Source organism: Canis lupus, chromosome 15 (assembly GCF_048164855.1).
Source record: "Canis lupus baileyi chromosome 15, mCanLup2.hap1, whole genome shotgun sequence".
Classification (NCBI taxonomy): Eukaryota; Metazoa; Chordata; class Mammalia; order Carnivora; family Canidae; genus Canis; species Canis lupus.
In genome coordinates, this window is record NC_132852.1 from 14,948,532 (window position 1) to 14,965,448 (window position 16,917).

A 16,917-nucleotide genomic window follows, 5' to 3' on the forward strand; every position below is an offset into this window, starting at 1 on the left:
AAAAAAGAGACAAACAATTAAAAGACCATGAAGATAGATTAAGGGAAATAAACGACAGCCTGAGGAAGAAAAACCTACGTTTAATTGGGGTTCCCGAGGGCGCCGAAAGGGACAGAGGGCCAGAATATGTATTTGAACAAATTCTAGCTGAAAACTTTCCTAATCTGGGAAGGGAAACAGGCATTCACATCCAGGAAATAGAGAGATCCCCCCCTAAAATCAATAAAAACCGTTCAACACCTCGACATTTAATTGTGAAGCTTGCAAATTCCAAAGATAAGGAGAAGATCCTTAAAGCAGCAAGAGACAAGAAATCCCTGACTTTTATGGGGAGGAGTATTAGGGTAACAGCAGACCTCTCCACAGAGACCTGGCAGGCCAGAAAGGGCTGGCAGGATATATTCAGGGCCCTAAATGAGAAGAACATGCAACCAAGAATACTTTATCCAGCAAGGCTCTCATTCAAAATGGAAGGAGAGATAAAGAGCTTCCAAGACAGGCAGCAACTAAAAGAATATGTGACCTCCAAACCAGCTCTGCAAGAAATTTTAAGGGGGCCTCTTAAAATTCCCCTTTAAGAAGAAGTTCAGTGGAACAGTCCACAAAAACAAAGACTGAATAGATATCATGATGACACTAAAATCATATCTCTCAATAGTAACTCTGAATGTGAACGGGCTTAATGACCCCATCAAAAGGCGCAGGGTTTCAGACTGGATAAAAAAGCAGGACCCATCTATTTGCTGTCTACAAGAGACTCATTTTAGACAGAAGGACACCTACAGCCTGAAAATAAAAGGTTGGAGAACCATTTACCATTCGAATGGTCCTCAAAAGAAAGCAGGGGTAGCCATCCTTATATCAGATAAACTAAAATTTACCCCAAAGACTGTAGTGAGAGATGAAGAGGGACACTATATCATACTTAAAGGATCTATTCAACAAGAGGACTTAACAATCCTCAATATATATGCTCCGAATGTGGGAGCTGCCAAATATATAAATCAATTATTAACCAAAGTGAAGAAATACTTAGATAATAATACACTTATACTTGGTGACTTCAATCTAGCTCTTTCTATACTCGATAGGTCTTCTAAGCAAAACATCTCCAAAGAAACAAGAGCTTTAAATGATACACTGGACCAGATGGATTTCACAGATATCTACAGAACTTTACATCCAAACTCAACTGAATACACATTCTTCTCAAGCGCACATGGAACTTTCTCCAGAATAGACCACATATTGGGTCACAAATCGGGTCTGAACCGATACCAAAAGATTGGGATTGTCCCCTGCATATTCTCGGACCATAATGCCTTGAAATTAGAACTAAATCACAACAAGAAGTTTGGAAGGACCTCAAACACATGGAGGTTAAGGACCATCCTGCTAAAAGATAAAAGGGTCAACCAGGAAATTAAGGAAGAATTAAAAAGATTCATGGAAACTAATGAGAATGAAGATACAACCGTTCAAAATCTTTGGGATGCAGCAAAAGCAGTCCTAAGGGGGAAATACATCGCAATACAAGCATCCATTCAAAAACTGGAAAGAACTCAAATACAAAAGCTAACCTTACACATAAAGGAGCTAGAGAAAAAACAGCAAATAGATCCTACACCCAAGAGAAGAAGGGAGTTAATAAAGATTCGAGCAGAACTCAACGAAATCGAGACCAGAAGAACTGTGGAACAGATCAACAGAACCAGGAGTTGGTTCTTTGAAAGAATTAATAAGATAGATAAACCATTAGCCAGCCTTATTAAAAAGAAGAGAGAGAAGACTCAAATTAATAAAATCATGAATGAGAAAGGAGAGATCACTACCAACACCAAGGAAATACAAACGATTTTAAAAACATATTATGAACAGCTATACGCCAATAAATTAGGCAATCTAGAAGAAATGGACACATTCCTGGAAAGCCACAAACTACCAAAACTGGAACAGGAAGAAATAGAAAACCTGAACAGGCCAATAACCAGGGAGGAAATTGAAGCAGTCATCAAAAACCTCCCAAGACACAAGAGTCCAGGGCCAGATGGCTTCCCAGGAGAATTTTATCAAACGTTTAAAGAAGAAATCATACCTATTCTCCTAAAGCTGTTTGGAAAGATAGAAAGAGATGGAGTACTTCCAAATTCGTTCTATGAAGCCAGCATCACCTTAATTCCAAAGCCAGACAAAGACCCCGCCAAAAAGGAGAATTACAGACCAATATCCCTGATGAACATGGATGCAAAAATTCTCAACAAGATACTGGCCAATAGGATCCAACAGTACATTAAGAAAATTATTCACCATGACCAAGTAGGATTTATCCCTGGGACACAAGGCTGGTTCAACACCCGTAAAACAATCAATGTGATTCATCATATCAGCAAGAGAAAAACCAAGAACCATATGATCCTCTCATTGGATGCAGAGAAAGCATTTGACAAAATACAGCATCCATTCCTGATTAAAACTCTTCAGAGTGTAGGGATAGAGGGAACATTCCTCGACATCTTAAAAGCCATCTATGAAAAGCCCACAGCAAATATCATTCTCAATGGGGAAGCACTGGGAGCCTTTCCCCTATGATCAGGAACAAGACAGGGATGTCCACTCTCACCACTGCTGTTCAACATAGTACTGGAAGTCCTAGCCTCAGCAATCAGACAACAAAAAGACATTAAAGGCATTCAAATTGGCAAAGAAGAAGTCAAACTCTCTCTCTTCGCCGATGACATGATACTCTACATAGAAAACCCAAAAGTCTCCACCCCAAGATTGCTAGAACTCATACAGCAGTTCGGTAGCGTGGCAGGATACAAAATCAATGCCCAGAAGTCAGTGGCATTTCTATACACTAACAATGAGACTGAAGAAAGAGAAATTAAGGAGTCAATCCCATTTACAATTGCACCCAAAAGCATAAGATACCTAGGAATAAACCTCACCAAAGATGTAAAGGATCTATACCCTCAAAACTATAGAACACTTCTGAAAGAAATTGAGGAAGACACAAAGAGATGGAAAAATATTCCATGCTCATGGAGTGGCAGAATTAATATTGTGAAAATGTCAATGTTACCCAGGGCAATATACACGTTTAATGCAATCCCTATCAAAATACCATGGACTTTCTTCAGAGAGTTAGAACAAATTATTTTAAGATTTGTGTGGAATCAGAAAAGACCCCGAATAGCCAGGGGAATTTTAAAAAAGAAAACCATATCTGGGGGCATCACAATGCCAGATTTCAGGTTGTACTACAAAGCTGTGGTCATCAAGACAGTGTGGTACTGGCACAAAAACAGACACATAGATCAGTGGAACAGAATAGAGAATCCAGAAGTGGACCCTGAACTTTATGGGCAACTAATATTCGATAAAGGAGGAAAGACTATCCATTGGAAGAAAGACAGTCTCTTCAATAAATGGTGCTGGGAAAATTGGACATCCACATGCAGAAGAATGAAACTAGACCGCTCTCTTTCACCATACACAAAGATAAACTCAAAATGGATGAAAGACCTAAATGTGAGACAAGATTCCATCAAAATCCTAGAGAAGAACACAGGCAACACCCTTTTTGAACTCAGCCATAGTAACTTCTTGCAAGATACATCCACAAAGGCAAAAGAAACAAAAGCAAAAATGAACTATTGGGACTTCATCAAGATAAGAAGCTTTTGCACAGCAAAGGATACAGTCAACAAAACTCAAAGACAACCTACAGAATGGGAGAAGATATTTGCAAATGACATATCAGATAAAGGGCTAGTTTCCAAGATCTATAAAGAACTTATTAAACTCAACACCAAAGAAACAAACAATCCAATCATGAAATGGGCAAAAGACATGAACAGAAATCTCACAGAGGAAGACATAGACATGGCCAACATGCATATGAGAAAATGCTCTGCATCACTTGCCATCAGGGAAATACAAATCAAAACTACAATGAGATACCACCTCACACCAGTGAGAATGGGGAAAATTAACAAGGCAGGAAACAACAAATGTTGGAGAGGATGCGGAGAAAAGGGAACCCTCTTACACTGTTGGTGGGAATGTGAACTGGTGCAGCCACTCTGGAAAACTGTGTGGAGGTTCCTCAAACAGTTAAAAATATACCTGCCCTACGACCCAGCAATTGCACTGTTGGGGATTTACCCCAAAGATACAAATGCAATGAAACGCCGGGACACCTGCACCCCGATGTTTCTAGCAGCAATGGCCACTATAGCCAAACTGTGGAAGGAGCCTCGGTGTCCAACGAAAGATGAATGGATAAAGAAGATGTGGTTTATGTATACAATGGAATATTACTCAGCTCTTAGAAATGACAAATACCCACCATTTGCTTCAACGTGGATGGAACTGGAGGGTATTATGCTGAGTGAAGTAAGTCAGTCGGAGAAGGACAAACATTATATGTTCTCATTCATTTGGGGAATATAAATAATAGTGAAAGGGAAAATAAGGGAAGGGAGAAGAAATGTGTGGGAAATATCAGAAAGGGAGACAGAACGTAAAGACTGCTAACTCTGGGAAACGAACTAGGGGTGGTAGAAGGGGAGGAGGGCGGGCGGTGGGAGTGAATGGGTGACGGGCACTGGGTGTTATTCTGTATGTTAGTAAATTGAACACCAATAAAAAATAAAAAAAAAAAAAAAAAAAAAATTGTGGTGATGGTTGCACAATTCTGTGACTCAACTCAAGCTGATGACTTGTACACTTTAAGTGGATAAATTATATGAATTAAATTTTGGTAAAGCTATTATTCTAAAAGTAAATATGCTTAGTATATTCAAAATCTAATCTCCCTTCCTTCTTCCTTCTTTCCTTCCTTTTTTCCTTCCTTCCCCCCAACATCAAATTCATAAGCCTGGGACTGAATATGTTTAATCCATGGATCAAAGGATAATTATATCATCAATTGAGTGTAAGAAAAGACAGCAAGCCAAAAATGAATCATTCTTTTAATTTGTGGAACTATAGGCAAAGAGAATATCTGAGGTGTAAGCAGGTCTCCTTAATGAGATTTATTCTTTTTTTCATTCAACACATATTTATGGAACATTTATTAAACATTTGAAGCACTGCACTAGGTGCTATTTTATGATTTCAAAGCAACACACACACAAGTACATTTTTCACAGCATACACCTGAGACCGAGTTTCACATGTTTTTTAACCAGTCTGTCAAGGCTACCACCTCCCTTCCTTCTAGCAAATAGTTTACAAGAGCTGACTTTGGTCTATCACAAATTGTTTAAAAAGATTAAACACACAACCACATTAGGAAATCTCTTGATATTTACAGAAATGCAAAAACACTTTTTTAGAAAATTCATAAAATATGTCTATGAGTTTGTTTGATAACACTCTTGGAAATCTTAGACTCATAGGAATGGGATGGAGAGAAGCCAAGTTTGCCCCTTTGGGTGCTTCTCTCCATCCCTGGGGCTTGCAGATCTGCTTTGGTTTAGAGAGAGCTGAAGCTTGACCCGGCTGGGACCAGTAGCCGATGCCAGTCCAATGGCCTCTGGAGAAACTGGTGGATTATGAAACTGCTCAAGTCTACCAAGGTCAAACCAGAACCCTTTTCACCTTCAAGCAAACCCAAACCTATAAGTGTTGCCCGAGGTCCCACCCAGATCCCCTGAATCTACATCTCTGGCAGCAGGTCAGATGATACCTATAATCCCAGAAGTTTCCAAAACGGCCGTCAGTGACTGAACTCAGATCAATGTGCATTTCCAAGTTCTCTTTAAAAGTAGAAAGAGTTGGGACTCTCTAATCAGAGCTCTTTGAGACGAGAAGCAATTCCCTGGGCCTGTGCAAATTTATGCTTAGGTCTTCAGAACTAATTGAATTGGGTTTTGGAAATTAGACACTGGGCAGGGAAAAGTAGCCATTCATCTCATCTTTAAGGTAAGGATCATTCCTTTGGTTTATCTTCAGTATTTTCAGGTCAACCCAATTATCCTCCCCCCAGAATTAGCAGTGAAGTCGCAAAATAATCCAGGAGAAAAGGCGTCTACATGTACGAGATTTTACTCCAAAGGAACAGAACACGTTTAGAGAAAGAATTTTCCTGGGGAAAAAATGTAACTTTAAAATAAAGTTTTAAAATAAAAATCAAAGGGAAAACATTCTAGCCAAATAATTAGGCTGCTAAAATGTATGCATTACTTTAGAAAAAAGTTTTTTTCTCCGCTTAGTGTCTGAATTTTCTTTATTCTTTACCAATATTCATGATTCCAAATGTATCTTACTCTTATTCATCTATTTAAGATTATTTATTAGCTACACTTTGTCAGACAAATATCTGAGATTTTGGTGTGTAACTTGAAGTTTTTAAAGATGAGTGAGGGGGAAAGGGTAGAACAGAGCAAGAAAGGCAAATGTAAGAGCATGTGCGTGTTTGTACTCTTTTGATTTTGATGATCCACTTTGAACTGAATCACTTGGATATCTTCTCTAGCGATCCTTCCTTCATAAGGCAGGAAGGTGGGCTCCACTGAATTCATCAGGACACCGTCCTTTCGGGAGAAAGGACACTTTGAACAATGGATGCCTTTCAACAGCCACCGCCCAATGTTCTGAGAGCACCAGTTTGCTTTCAGCCAAATAACAAAGGCTGATTTGCCTTCTTTCTAATTGATTCGATGGTTTGTTGGCACTTATAAAACATATTACATAAATCCGTAGAAATCTTTTGTGATGACAAATTTGGCATATATATATATATATGTATATATATATATACATATATATATATATATTTTTTTTTTTAAGTAGTGATTTTTTGCTCTCATGATTTAAGGTGCTGAGATGCTCCCAGCCTTCTCGGATCAGGGTGAGTGACGTTCATTTCTCAAGGCAAACACTATAAAAGGGCTTCATTATCCTGTGGGGACCTGATGTGCTGTGTCTTCCTGACAGTCTCTTTTGCAGCTGTGCCCCATTTAGTGCAAACTCACTGTTAATGCAACGATATGTGTATGTGACTCTGATCACTTAAACATGCAGTTATTCTTTGTTTCACCGCAAGATTTCCTACAGCAAATCTGGATGACTAAACTGAAAACATTCAAACTCCGGCTCAGTGGCTCTTAGGGGTTTCCAAAAAATGTAGGCCCCTGAGGTGGCACTTCGACCAAACTGTTTCCTAATCAAATGGCTAATTGGTTAGTGACCAAGGGTTCCATCGTGTCCCCCCCCCTCCCCACCCCACCCCCACTCCCACTATTTTCCTTGGGATTCTGGGTCCCGCAGGGTACGCTTTGCTGGGATTATTCAACAGGCCTTGCTCCAGACTCCTGGTGCATAGAACTTATGTTTAATGCTCCACCATTCCAAGCAGAGAACGGAGACTTCTGCAAAACATGTCCACAAGTCATCAGCAAGATGTGTAATGACTGTATCCGACTGTAATGATAGGCCAGGTTTTGCTATAGGCTGTCTGTCTGGGGATCATTAGTCCACCCACACATGCAGGGCCTGCCATGTTGTGACAGACTTGTGATAAGCCTCACAGAAGCCTGGGTCCACTGCAAACTTTTCTGCCCCTCAAGGCAAGGGAGAAATTTTTCTGCACTCAAGACTGGCAGGGCACCCACATTTTTCCCCTTGTTCTATGAGTTCTTCAATCCTTAGTGCTTTTGATTGGTGGTCCAAGCTAAAATATGCCTTTTCTGGGACTTGGTATAAAATGAAAAAACTCCATGAGCTGGACCATGAGCTGGACCATAAAAACAGCTATTGTTTTTATATGGACTTCCTTTTTCTGGGATGGAAAAAGTACAGGATTGTGGCCATAGACCCCAAGGATGGCTTCTGGGTGTGGACCGTACACAGACGAGGGCCTGCTTTGTGCAAGGCAGGACAGAGAGGAGCCCAAGACTCCATGCAATATCCACTTACAGTCTTTTTGCCCCAGGGATAGGCTCCTACTCAGACAGTTCATCTGAGTAACTGCAGGAAAAGGATGCAGAAATGACATATAGTTAAACCAATGAAAAGCTAGAGTTTTCCTTACTTCCAGAAAAAATAAAGCTTGGGGTTTTTGGTGCTTTCTTTTCGTTCTTTTCTTTTCTTTTTTTCCTTTTTTTAAGAAGTAAGGACTTTTATGTATGGAATCATCCAAGAACAGTATATTTACAATTTTTGTGGCCTTGATTGTGTTAATGAAGCTATTATTCAAATAGAAAATGAAAACTGCCCCACCGTGGAGGCACACTTGGCTGAGTGTTTGGAAACGACAATAGCAGCATCTATGCAAATAGTAGGAGGAGAATCAAGACCAGAACACAGCTGCTCGGTTGGACAGACAGAGCCGAGCTGGCCTGGTCTTTCAGCATGCACATCACCCTAGACCAGGACCCATTGTTGGGCAGGGGAGTGATGCCTGCCACGTTGCACATGACGTTGTAGACATCCACGGATTTGATTGGAGCAGCTCTGAAGTTGGATTTAAAATCTGCAAGGGAAAGGCAAGCAAACAAGTTGTCACAGCCACTTCCTGGGCAGAAAGGGGCTGAGCCACAGCACAGGGAATTACACTCGGGCTCCAGGCAGCTTTGGGACTAGAAATCAGCTGTCGATGGGGCATGGCCAAGTCATTGTGAACTTGGGAAGGTATCTAGAAGGGGTATAGCTTATAAAAGGAAGCTGCTTTCTATGCCTCATGGAGATGAGTTTCTTTAAAAAGACAAATCAGCAGACCGTCTTTGTGAGAAACTGTGGTCCCTTTCTGACAGCAGAGCTATCTCGGAGAGGCAGAAGGGCATCTCCATTTTTGCTGCTGATTCCTGCAGAGCACTGGAGAGCAAGTGTGGTCACAGAAGGTTGACTGTCTTGTTGAGCTCCTCAAACCCCAATCACACGGTATGCTTATCTTACAGGACATCTATCTAGCAACAACTGGTTGGCCGGGGCCCCCATAGCCACTCAAAAATATTTCTTCATTTTCCTGCCACATCAAGGTCTCAGGGCTTTAATAGAACGTGAACCTGTAGGGTTTCCTCTGTGCTGCCTAACTCAGAAGCAAGAGCAGTGGTTTCTTAAATATGTTTGGAAAATCAACTGAATACTCCTTTAGAGTCTTTCACTGGCAGATAAAATAACTTAGCCGAGTGGAATGTTTTCCAGCAAACTGGTATTGGAGCTAGGGACCCAGATGAAGGCTCTGAGAGCTCTGGTGGACAAGAGTATTGTGCTTCCACCCAGAGGCTGCTCCAGGGGTGATGCAGGAATATAAAGGTCAGGGCTAGCTGGTCACAGCACAGGAAGTACAGAGGGGTTTCAATCAAGAGAGTGCACCTTTGCCTTCTCTACAGGAGGCAGAGAAGAGGCTGGATGCGAAGTACTTGTCTGTTCAAAGAGTGAGTATAAGAGGTTAGTAGTGTACATGGCAGTTTCCCTCATGGGCCCCAAACCAGAGTTCCATTGAGCTTGAATTCAAGAAGGAGAATTTATCCATCAATAAAGGGCTCTGCATGTATTTTTAGTTCGTGCAAGACTTTGAAAGGAAAAGGGTAGTTTGGGGGCTGTAAAGCCCACTTTTATTTTCTACCTTAGAAAATAATCCTTTATAATTGCTTTGCTAAAATGATCACACATACTTTATTTAAAAAGCAAACAAGCGCCAATGGCGACATAATCCAGAAGTGCCAACACCAAATCCTGCTCTTATATTAACCCTGAAATTACAAATACAGAAAGTCATATTCAGAAAGCTGCCATAGAATATGTTAGATCCGGGGCAACTTCCCAAATGATGGGTTTTGTTCACTTTGGAGAATTAATGTTGACTTTAGTATAAGAAATTAATAGGCTCTACAACCAGCCCACAGTCACTTACTTAGCTGGATAAGCTCAGGAAATGGGCATGAAAAAGGTACCATTTTAAACCATAGTTCCAAGCGTACCACATTCGCTCAATGACTGGTAGTTATTAATAAGCGTGTAGAATAAACACCCAGCAAGGGCAAACTAGGGACTGAAAATATTCATTTAAATTATTTGGATGGTTCAATTCACTTTTGAGGCAGGAAGGATAAGGAATAAGGCAATATCACCTCATGGTAAAAACTAGTTAAAATCCAGAACCTCCCTGGAGAAGAGCCTTAATAGCAAGGCAATTACGATTAGGTAAGAACAGTGGTCAGACTTCCCCAGAGAAGAATCAGCTGTGGTATGAGAAATCCATGGAAAGGTTGTCCCAGGAAGGTGGAAGCAACTCCTCTCTCTCCTTCCTACTTGGCATGGACTTGGACGTGACGACCACACTGCCCCAGCACCTGGTGACCAAGTCCTTGTGGGTGGGGAGGGTGTGTGGTTGGCAGACAACAGTAAACCCAACATATCCTTCCCCAGCCCTCCAAATACCCATGTCTTTAACATATGGCGGGAAGAACCGAGATCAAGCTCTGCTGACAAAAAAATTTTTTTAAATTAGAAAAGATTTTACATTGAAAAGTACAGAAGTTAATCCTATGCACGTAAGCAGGAAGGAGAATTGGGTTTCTGTCCCACCCCATCGGGTTCATGACTTCCTATGCTGCAGTGCTGGGACTTTGGGCCCAATGACTAGAAGATCCAGGCTAGAATGAGAGCTTCTAGAAAATTCCTGCACAGCGAAACAATGCCAGATCCAGTTGCGGAGGACCTGGCCGAGCTCTGCTAACTCAAGGTGGCATTTTTGCACCTGGGCTGGGAATCCAGGTTATTTCCATGAATTTAAATTTTGTGGATATTGAAACTGTTTCTCCTAAAGAGAAGAGGTTCTGCTAGCCCATGCCATGCCTGGCCACCTTGGGCTGCTTTCCGGGGGAGGCTTGCTAGCTCACAGGCAGCTCACTGAATCACACTCCTGCTGTCTTATCTTAAAATGTGGAGTTCTCCAGGGCAAGATTAGGTTGTTCAAATTAGAAACTGGTATTAACCAGAGAGAGGCTATCTTCCAGAATTATTTCCTTTTCTTTTTGCTGGACCAGACTTACTGACGTCTAAAGCTGTATCTGGGCAGCCGCAATGATGCCCAGCTTCCTCCCTAAGCGAGAAGCGCATATAATTAATCAGGAGGGATGTACCTTTATCTCAAAGTGCAGCTAGATAGCTATTAAAGGCCTCACTCTTAGATTTCCTTCTGAGTAAACAGGCAGTGTGCAAAGCTGTTCAATCTTTCATGAGAATTGGAGCCAGAAACGTGATGGTTTGTGGGAGGCTCTCAAGGCAGTATCTGCCTGGAAACGTTTTTGCAATTGGCCCAGTCCATTTTCATCAGGGGTCATCTACCTGTCTATAAAAGACTAAGGCTTTTAGTTTTAAAGGAGCATATGATGGAGCCCTTTGTTGATGGACAAAGTTTCCCCTCTGAATTGAACTTTAAACTAATGTGGCTTTGGGTACTTTGTTTTAAAATTTTGGTTTGAGGCTAGATTTCCTTCCTCTTTATGCCCGAGACTCTTGTTTATAAACACTCCTTCAACTGACAACTGTTTGCATTCATGATCTCATTTCTCTCCTCTAAGGAAGAAGGAGGTGATGCTTTTGAATAGCACCCTGAAGTTTAATGTTCTTCCGTATAAAGGCCAAGGCCCTGGAAGGTCTCCAACCTCATCTAACCAACAGTTGACCTCAACAAAGTCCTTAAGGCTCCGTCCCACATTATGTTTTTGAACTCTTTGGAGAATTAATGTTGAATTTAGAGGTTATATTAATTAATGCTGAATAAGAAGTTATATCTGACCTGAGGCTTGGTTGCCAGGGAGCACCTGCTAACTATCATTGCTTGATGGCAATCCGCTTCAGCATCCTCTGAACTCTCTTAGACCAATGTTGTGAACCTAGTTAGCACTCTATAAATGCCTGCTGCTACTGGTACTGATGCTTACTTATTCAGGACTTGGGAACTTGGAGCACATGTGGGAAAGGATCTGGAGCAGTGTGTTCCCTAAGCTCAGGAGGCCAGGGGCTCCCAAGGAGAATGCAGAAATGGACACCCAATTGTTCTCAGCAGCTATTTTGTGGTAAATCACCCAAGGCAGATGGAATGAAAGGGGTTGACATGTATCTTTGTCTTGCTACATCAAAAAGAACAGCAGACCTTCTAGGCATGACTACTAACCTATACTTTGAAAGGAAAGCATGGGCTTTCATGGGCTGAAACATTCCAATCTATGTTCAGAAAAATGGCATTTGGAATATGGATGTTGGGGTAGTTTATTACATATAGTAAGGAGAGTGGACAAGTAGTAAGAGAGAAGACCAGCTTATGATCCTGTCAACTGATGGTTGATAGCTGTTGACTGTCTCTCCCACATCTACTTTAAAAAAGAAAGAAGGAAAAAAAAAGAAAGAAAGAAAGAAAGAAAGAAAGAAAGAAAGAACGAACGAAAGGCATTTGGGTCATAGAATGATCTCCAGAGTGTTTGACAAATTTTTCCACAATGTGAATTTACAGTCCTCTGTCAGTTAAAGCAAATGACCAAATAGACCCTTTACATCTTCCCTCTATTCCAGCCTCAGAAGTTTATCTGGTCTAGGATGGCAGAGTAAATTTCCTTTCATCCAAGATACCCCTGGGCCTTCTGGCTCATTCTCAAAGTCAGTCTCAAGGTCATTTTCCAGGCTAGCTTTGAGCACATCCCAGCTTCTGGTTAGGCCCTAAACTGAATGACCCCACTGAGGTGGGTGCTCTAGACAGGAACTGTGGAAGAGTCAGACCCTGTGAAGCGATCACGTCAACTCTGAGACTCACAGCTGTCAGCAACCTGGGGTCTGATAAGCTTTCCTGGACATCAGATAGCTGTGAAATAACATTTTGATGAATTAAGTCAAAAATGAATCACAAACATGTGGAATACATTTTCTTCACTGCACTCAAGATTTAAAATTTACAAGGAAAAGTATTTGGCCACATTTGCCAAACCTAAGAAGCATTTGAAAGCAAGCCAGCCAGCCAAAGATGTTTCATGGAGACCAGCTGGGTTTGCTCAGCTTTGCTCATAAAGAGGGTCCATAAAGAAATCACCTCGGCCTTTATTAGTGCTATCGGCCCCTACCGGAGACACTTCCTTGGGAACAGAGGACAAAGAATTGGGTCATTTCTTGCCTACCGGGTCCAAAGGCCAGGAAGATGCCACGCATGTCCATGAGCTCGTTGTCATAGCCGTGCCACCCGTGCTGCCAGCCTTCCCTCCTGCCAGTGCTGTTCATCCAAAAAGGAAGTGTCTCTCGATTCTGAAACCAAGCAAGGCAGTTATGTCACACCGTGCCCCAACCATCGTGAGGAGTGAGCATCTGGCCCAAACTACCCCCCAGTGTAAGGATTTCCTCCTCAGCATTCTCGACTGGGGTCATCCAACCTCAACTGGATCTCTTCCTACTCAGGTAGCTCAGACCTCTGGAGGCAGCCCATGAAATTGCCAGAGAGCTCTGGTTATAAAGGTATTTTCTTACACGAAGCAGAACTGTACCTCGTAATCAGTTTTAAAGCCACTAAATATATCACGTTAGAGACAGAAGGGATGTTAAAGTGTATCTGTGGTACAGTGAAAAATATATTTGGCCTTTGTCCCAGGTTCCTGGCCCAGAGCTCTTAAAACCCTTGGAATTTCCAGAGTGATGGAGGTTTCTTCTGTTTATTCATAATGGGTCCCTTTTTCCCCTACCTGAGTGTATGTTAATGAGATGGCTGACTGGTGGCTCCAGAAGGTCACTGGAGGAACCAACCATGTGATGGAGACGTCCTCTGACCTCTAGGCCTGCATTCAGTCTTGTGGCCCATGATGGAGTCACCCATGCCTAATGCAGTGAAACCCGCATAAAAATCCTGGAGCAACGTGGTTCGGGAAGCTTCTGGATCATTGGACAAATTGATGTGCTGGGAAGGCTGTGACCCCAAAGACAGCATGCATGCTCTGTGCCCCTCAGCCCCCATGCTTTGCCCTATGCCTCTCTTCCATTTGCTTCTTCCTGAGGTGTAGCCTCTGTAATAAAACTAACCATAAATAGAGCACATTTCAAACCTGAAAAGGCTCGTGAGAACTATCCAGTCTGCAGCCAAGCCGGACACTTGTGTGGGTAGCCTGGGGACCCAGGAGCTGGCAGCTGAAGCGGGGACAGTCTGGTGGGCCCGAGCCCCCTAACACGCGGGGCTGCTCTAACTCCAGGAGGTCTGTGTCAGAACCGAACTGAATTGGAGGACACCCGACTGCTGTCAGAGACTTACTGGAAAACACAGTGTCTGATCTAACCACCTTGTTTTTCACACAAAGCCTCGAAGCCCGGAGGCCTTTCTACCCACCCCATCCCACCCCCATCTTTCCTTTTTTCTAGCTCCACCCTCAGGAGCAGCTCGGGATAAAGGAGTCTCCTGCTGTCCACTTAGGCAAACATTTGAAGAAGGCACTGCTGTTCCTCTTCTCCAGGCCTTTTCCATCTTTGTTTCCACCAATAGTCTTCGTTCGGGATGGGCTCCAGAACCATCACTGCCCCGTCACCCTCTTAAAGGAACTCCATTTCCGTAGACTGCAGGTGCTTGCTTGTGCCACCGCTGTGGGTCCCGAGGAGCCACCTGGACACATTCCTAGCCCTTCAGCGCAGACTCTCACCATTCATGCCAGATGTTCCAACCTCTGCTGAGCAGGGCGTGAGATCACAGACATTTCAGATGCAGGAAGCATCTATTGGTCGTGCCCAATGCATGGCAGCAACAGTACCGGCAATGTGCAGGATGGCCCCTGAGAGTCATCATAGGGCCATCCGTTTAGTTCGCCAAGAGCCTGCCCTGACATTCACTTGATCGTCACCACATCCCAGTGTGGATGATGTCCTTTTCCCGGCTGTACAGTTGAAGGAACTAAGGCACAGAGAGGCTAAGGGACACCCCTAAAGCCACACAGCTGTTGAGAGGCAGGGCTGGGATTGGAACCCGGGGAGTGTGTGCGGGGGGCTGTCTCCTGGTCCTTGTGCACCTTCCGCGACCCCACAGCTGGAGGTCACTGCAGTGCTCCTGCCTGTCCCTCGCCTCTCCACTCACCGAGCAGTGGCCAGTTATAGAGTATGGAAGAGGGGTTTTAAAATCGGATCCCAGGGTGTCGCTCTCTGGTTCTGCAGGCTGGCTCTGATCGTGGGCAGCTTCTCCGAGCTGCAGCTTCCCTGCTGGATGGGATACTACCTGCCTCACAGAGGTTCTGGAGGAGGGCAGGACCGTGCTACAGGCCCCACATAATAGATGCTCAATAAATGGCTGCGGGATGGTCACCAGATGCTGCTGGCTGTGAGGCCAGGCCTCTGGTCCCGTGCAGCCGGACAGTGATGGCTGTGGGGCCTGAGGTCCCCTTTGCTTATTTAGCTGTCATATCGCATCGCACACCCATCCAGTCTCACCCCATAAATCGCTCCCTGGCGTTACCGCTTTCTAAATCACACTATTTCCCTGACTCTCCGTTTCCTGAATTTCCATCATCCCTGTCCCTCCCCCTCCAGCTGTAGCTTGTATTTTTCCATGGGAATGTTTGTATTAACTTACTGCATTTCTAAGCCGTTAGGCCATTTTTGTTCTTTATCTGTCTACGGTGATGATCACAACACATCCCAACTTAGCTTTGTCAGCTAATTGGAGGTGTCGCTTCCCCTCTTGGGCTCCGGGCAGTGATTCTTACGGCACCCGGTAGAACATTCTGCTCCTAACGACAGCACTAATTGTGACCCCCGCAGGACACGTGTGCCCCCATGACAAAGGGACAGATGAAAGGGAGACGGAGACGGATTACCTGGTTTATGAATTCCACAAATGAAACCCTCGGCCTGAAGGTAATGGGACTTTGTCTGATCACAGGCTAATGTGTTTGCTTTTATTAAAGTGACAAGTTGCTCCAGTGAAACAACAGTTCTTAACTGTTTTTTAAAAGTAATAAACTGGCTGCTTATGTGAGAAGCTAAGCATCTCCCCTAAGTGACTGAATGGGTCGCATTTCGTGCACAGCCTTAACCTCAAAATGGCATGTTGATTTTCTCTCCCTTTCCTTTCCTGGTGGCTCCCTTTCCTTTCCTGTCGTTGTACCCCACATTGTCATCCTCGGTGCATACAGATGAGGTCTTAGTGATGAATGTGGGTCCCAGACCTGTCAGCCTCCAGAGCTGAAATCCTCAGAAGAACTAACTCCACCCGGAGTCCACCAGGCCCAGGGATGCCACATAGTACCACCTAGTGACGTCCTGGGGAGGCGCCCAGACCCTCCAGACTTGGTCAGAGCTGAGACGGGGACAGATGGGTGTGTGTGCATGTGTCCGTGTGGAAGCCGGAGGGCAGCGCTCCTAAGTTTGGGTCACTAAGAAAACTGGGCTCGTGGTAGGGTTGGGGGCCGTTTCCTAGGGTTGCAGGAAACCCCAGACCCTCCTGCAGCAGGTGGTGGGAGGCCCAAATAAGGGACCCACCTGGAAGGGGTAGCTCCCCTAGTACGGAGGTGAAGGAGGGAACCTGCTCTAGGAAAGCCATGTGGGAACAGGGTCTCGTTGGTGAGCAGAGCCTCCGGCAACGGTGGGGGGGGTGCCCTTAACCACCCGTGTCAGGAGGCAGTGATTGAAGAGCCTGCTCATTCGGTTCTGCAGTTAGTAGACACGCACGGAGCTCTGAATCTGTGTCCGGCTCTCTGCTAGGCTTTGGGCTGAGAGGCGCAGATGAGGAAGGCATTCCTTTACCTTAAAGAGCTTATCTTTGGTGAGGAAAAATGAAGGGTTATGGCTTCTGTGTGTTGGTTCCTGAGTGGGCTGGGACAGGCAGTGAGGTAGGATTAATCACTGGGGAGGCCTGCGGTGAGAATCCCTGTTCATGGGGTGGGTCAGCGTGTGTGGCAGGGGATCCCCTGTGAGAGGCCACCAGGTGGCTCCAACAGAGTGAGGGCA

The 16,917-nt window shown here is 44.0% G+C and overlaps 1 protein-coding gene and 1 long non-coding RNA gene across 2 annotated transcripts in view; one reads left to right on the forward strand and one right to left on the reverse strand.

Annotated features, from left to right (window-relative positions):
• Positions 1–16,917, forward strand: part of LOC140604646 (uncharacterized) — a 34,882-nt gene that overhangs the window by 13,447 nt on the left and 4,518 nt on the right. Inside the window, exon 2 of the long non-coding RNA XR_012007463.1 lies at positions 15,730–15,825. This is a non-coding gene — a long non-coding RNA (uncharacterized lncRNA). The remainder of the gene's footprint in view (positions 1–15,729; positions 15,826–16,917) is intronic.
• ENPP6 (ectonucleotide pyrophosphatase/phosphodiesterase 6) overlaps positions 4,958–16,917 on the reverse strand; it is a 112,525-nt gene continuing 100,565 nt past the window's right edge. Inside the window, exons 7-8 of the mRNA XM_072775929.1 lie at positions 13,125–13,248; positions 4,958–8,482 (exon numbers count right to left, since the gene is read on the reverse strand). Coding sequence (XP_072632030.1) covers positions 8,277–8,482; positions 13,125–13,248 — 330 coding nt within the window. The 3' untranslated portion in view covers positions 4,958–8,276. The remainder of the gene's footprint in view (positions 8,483–13,124; positions 13,249–16,917) is intronic.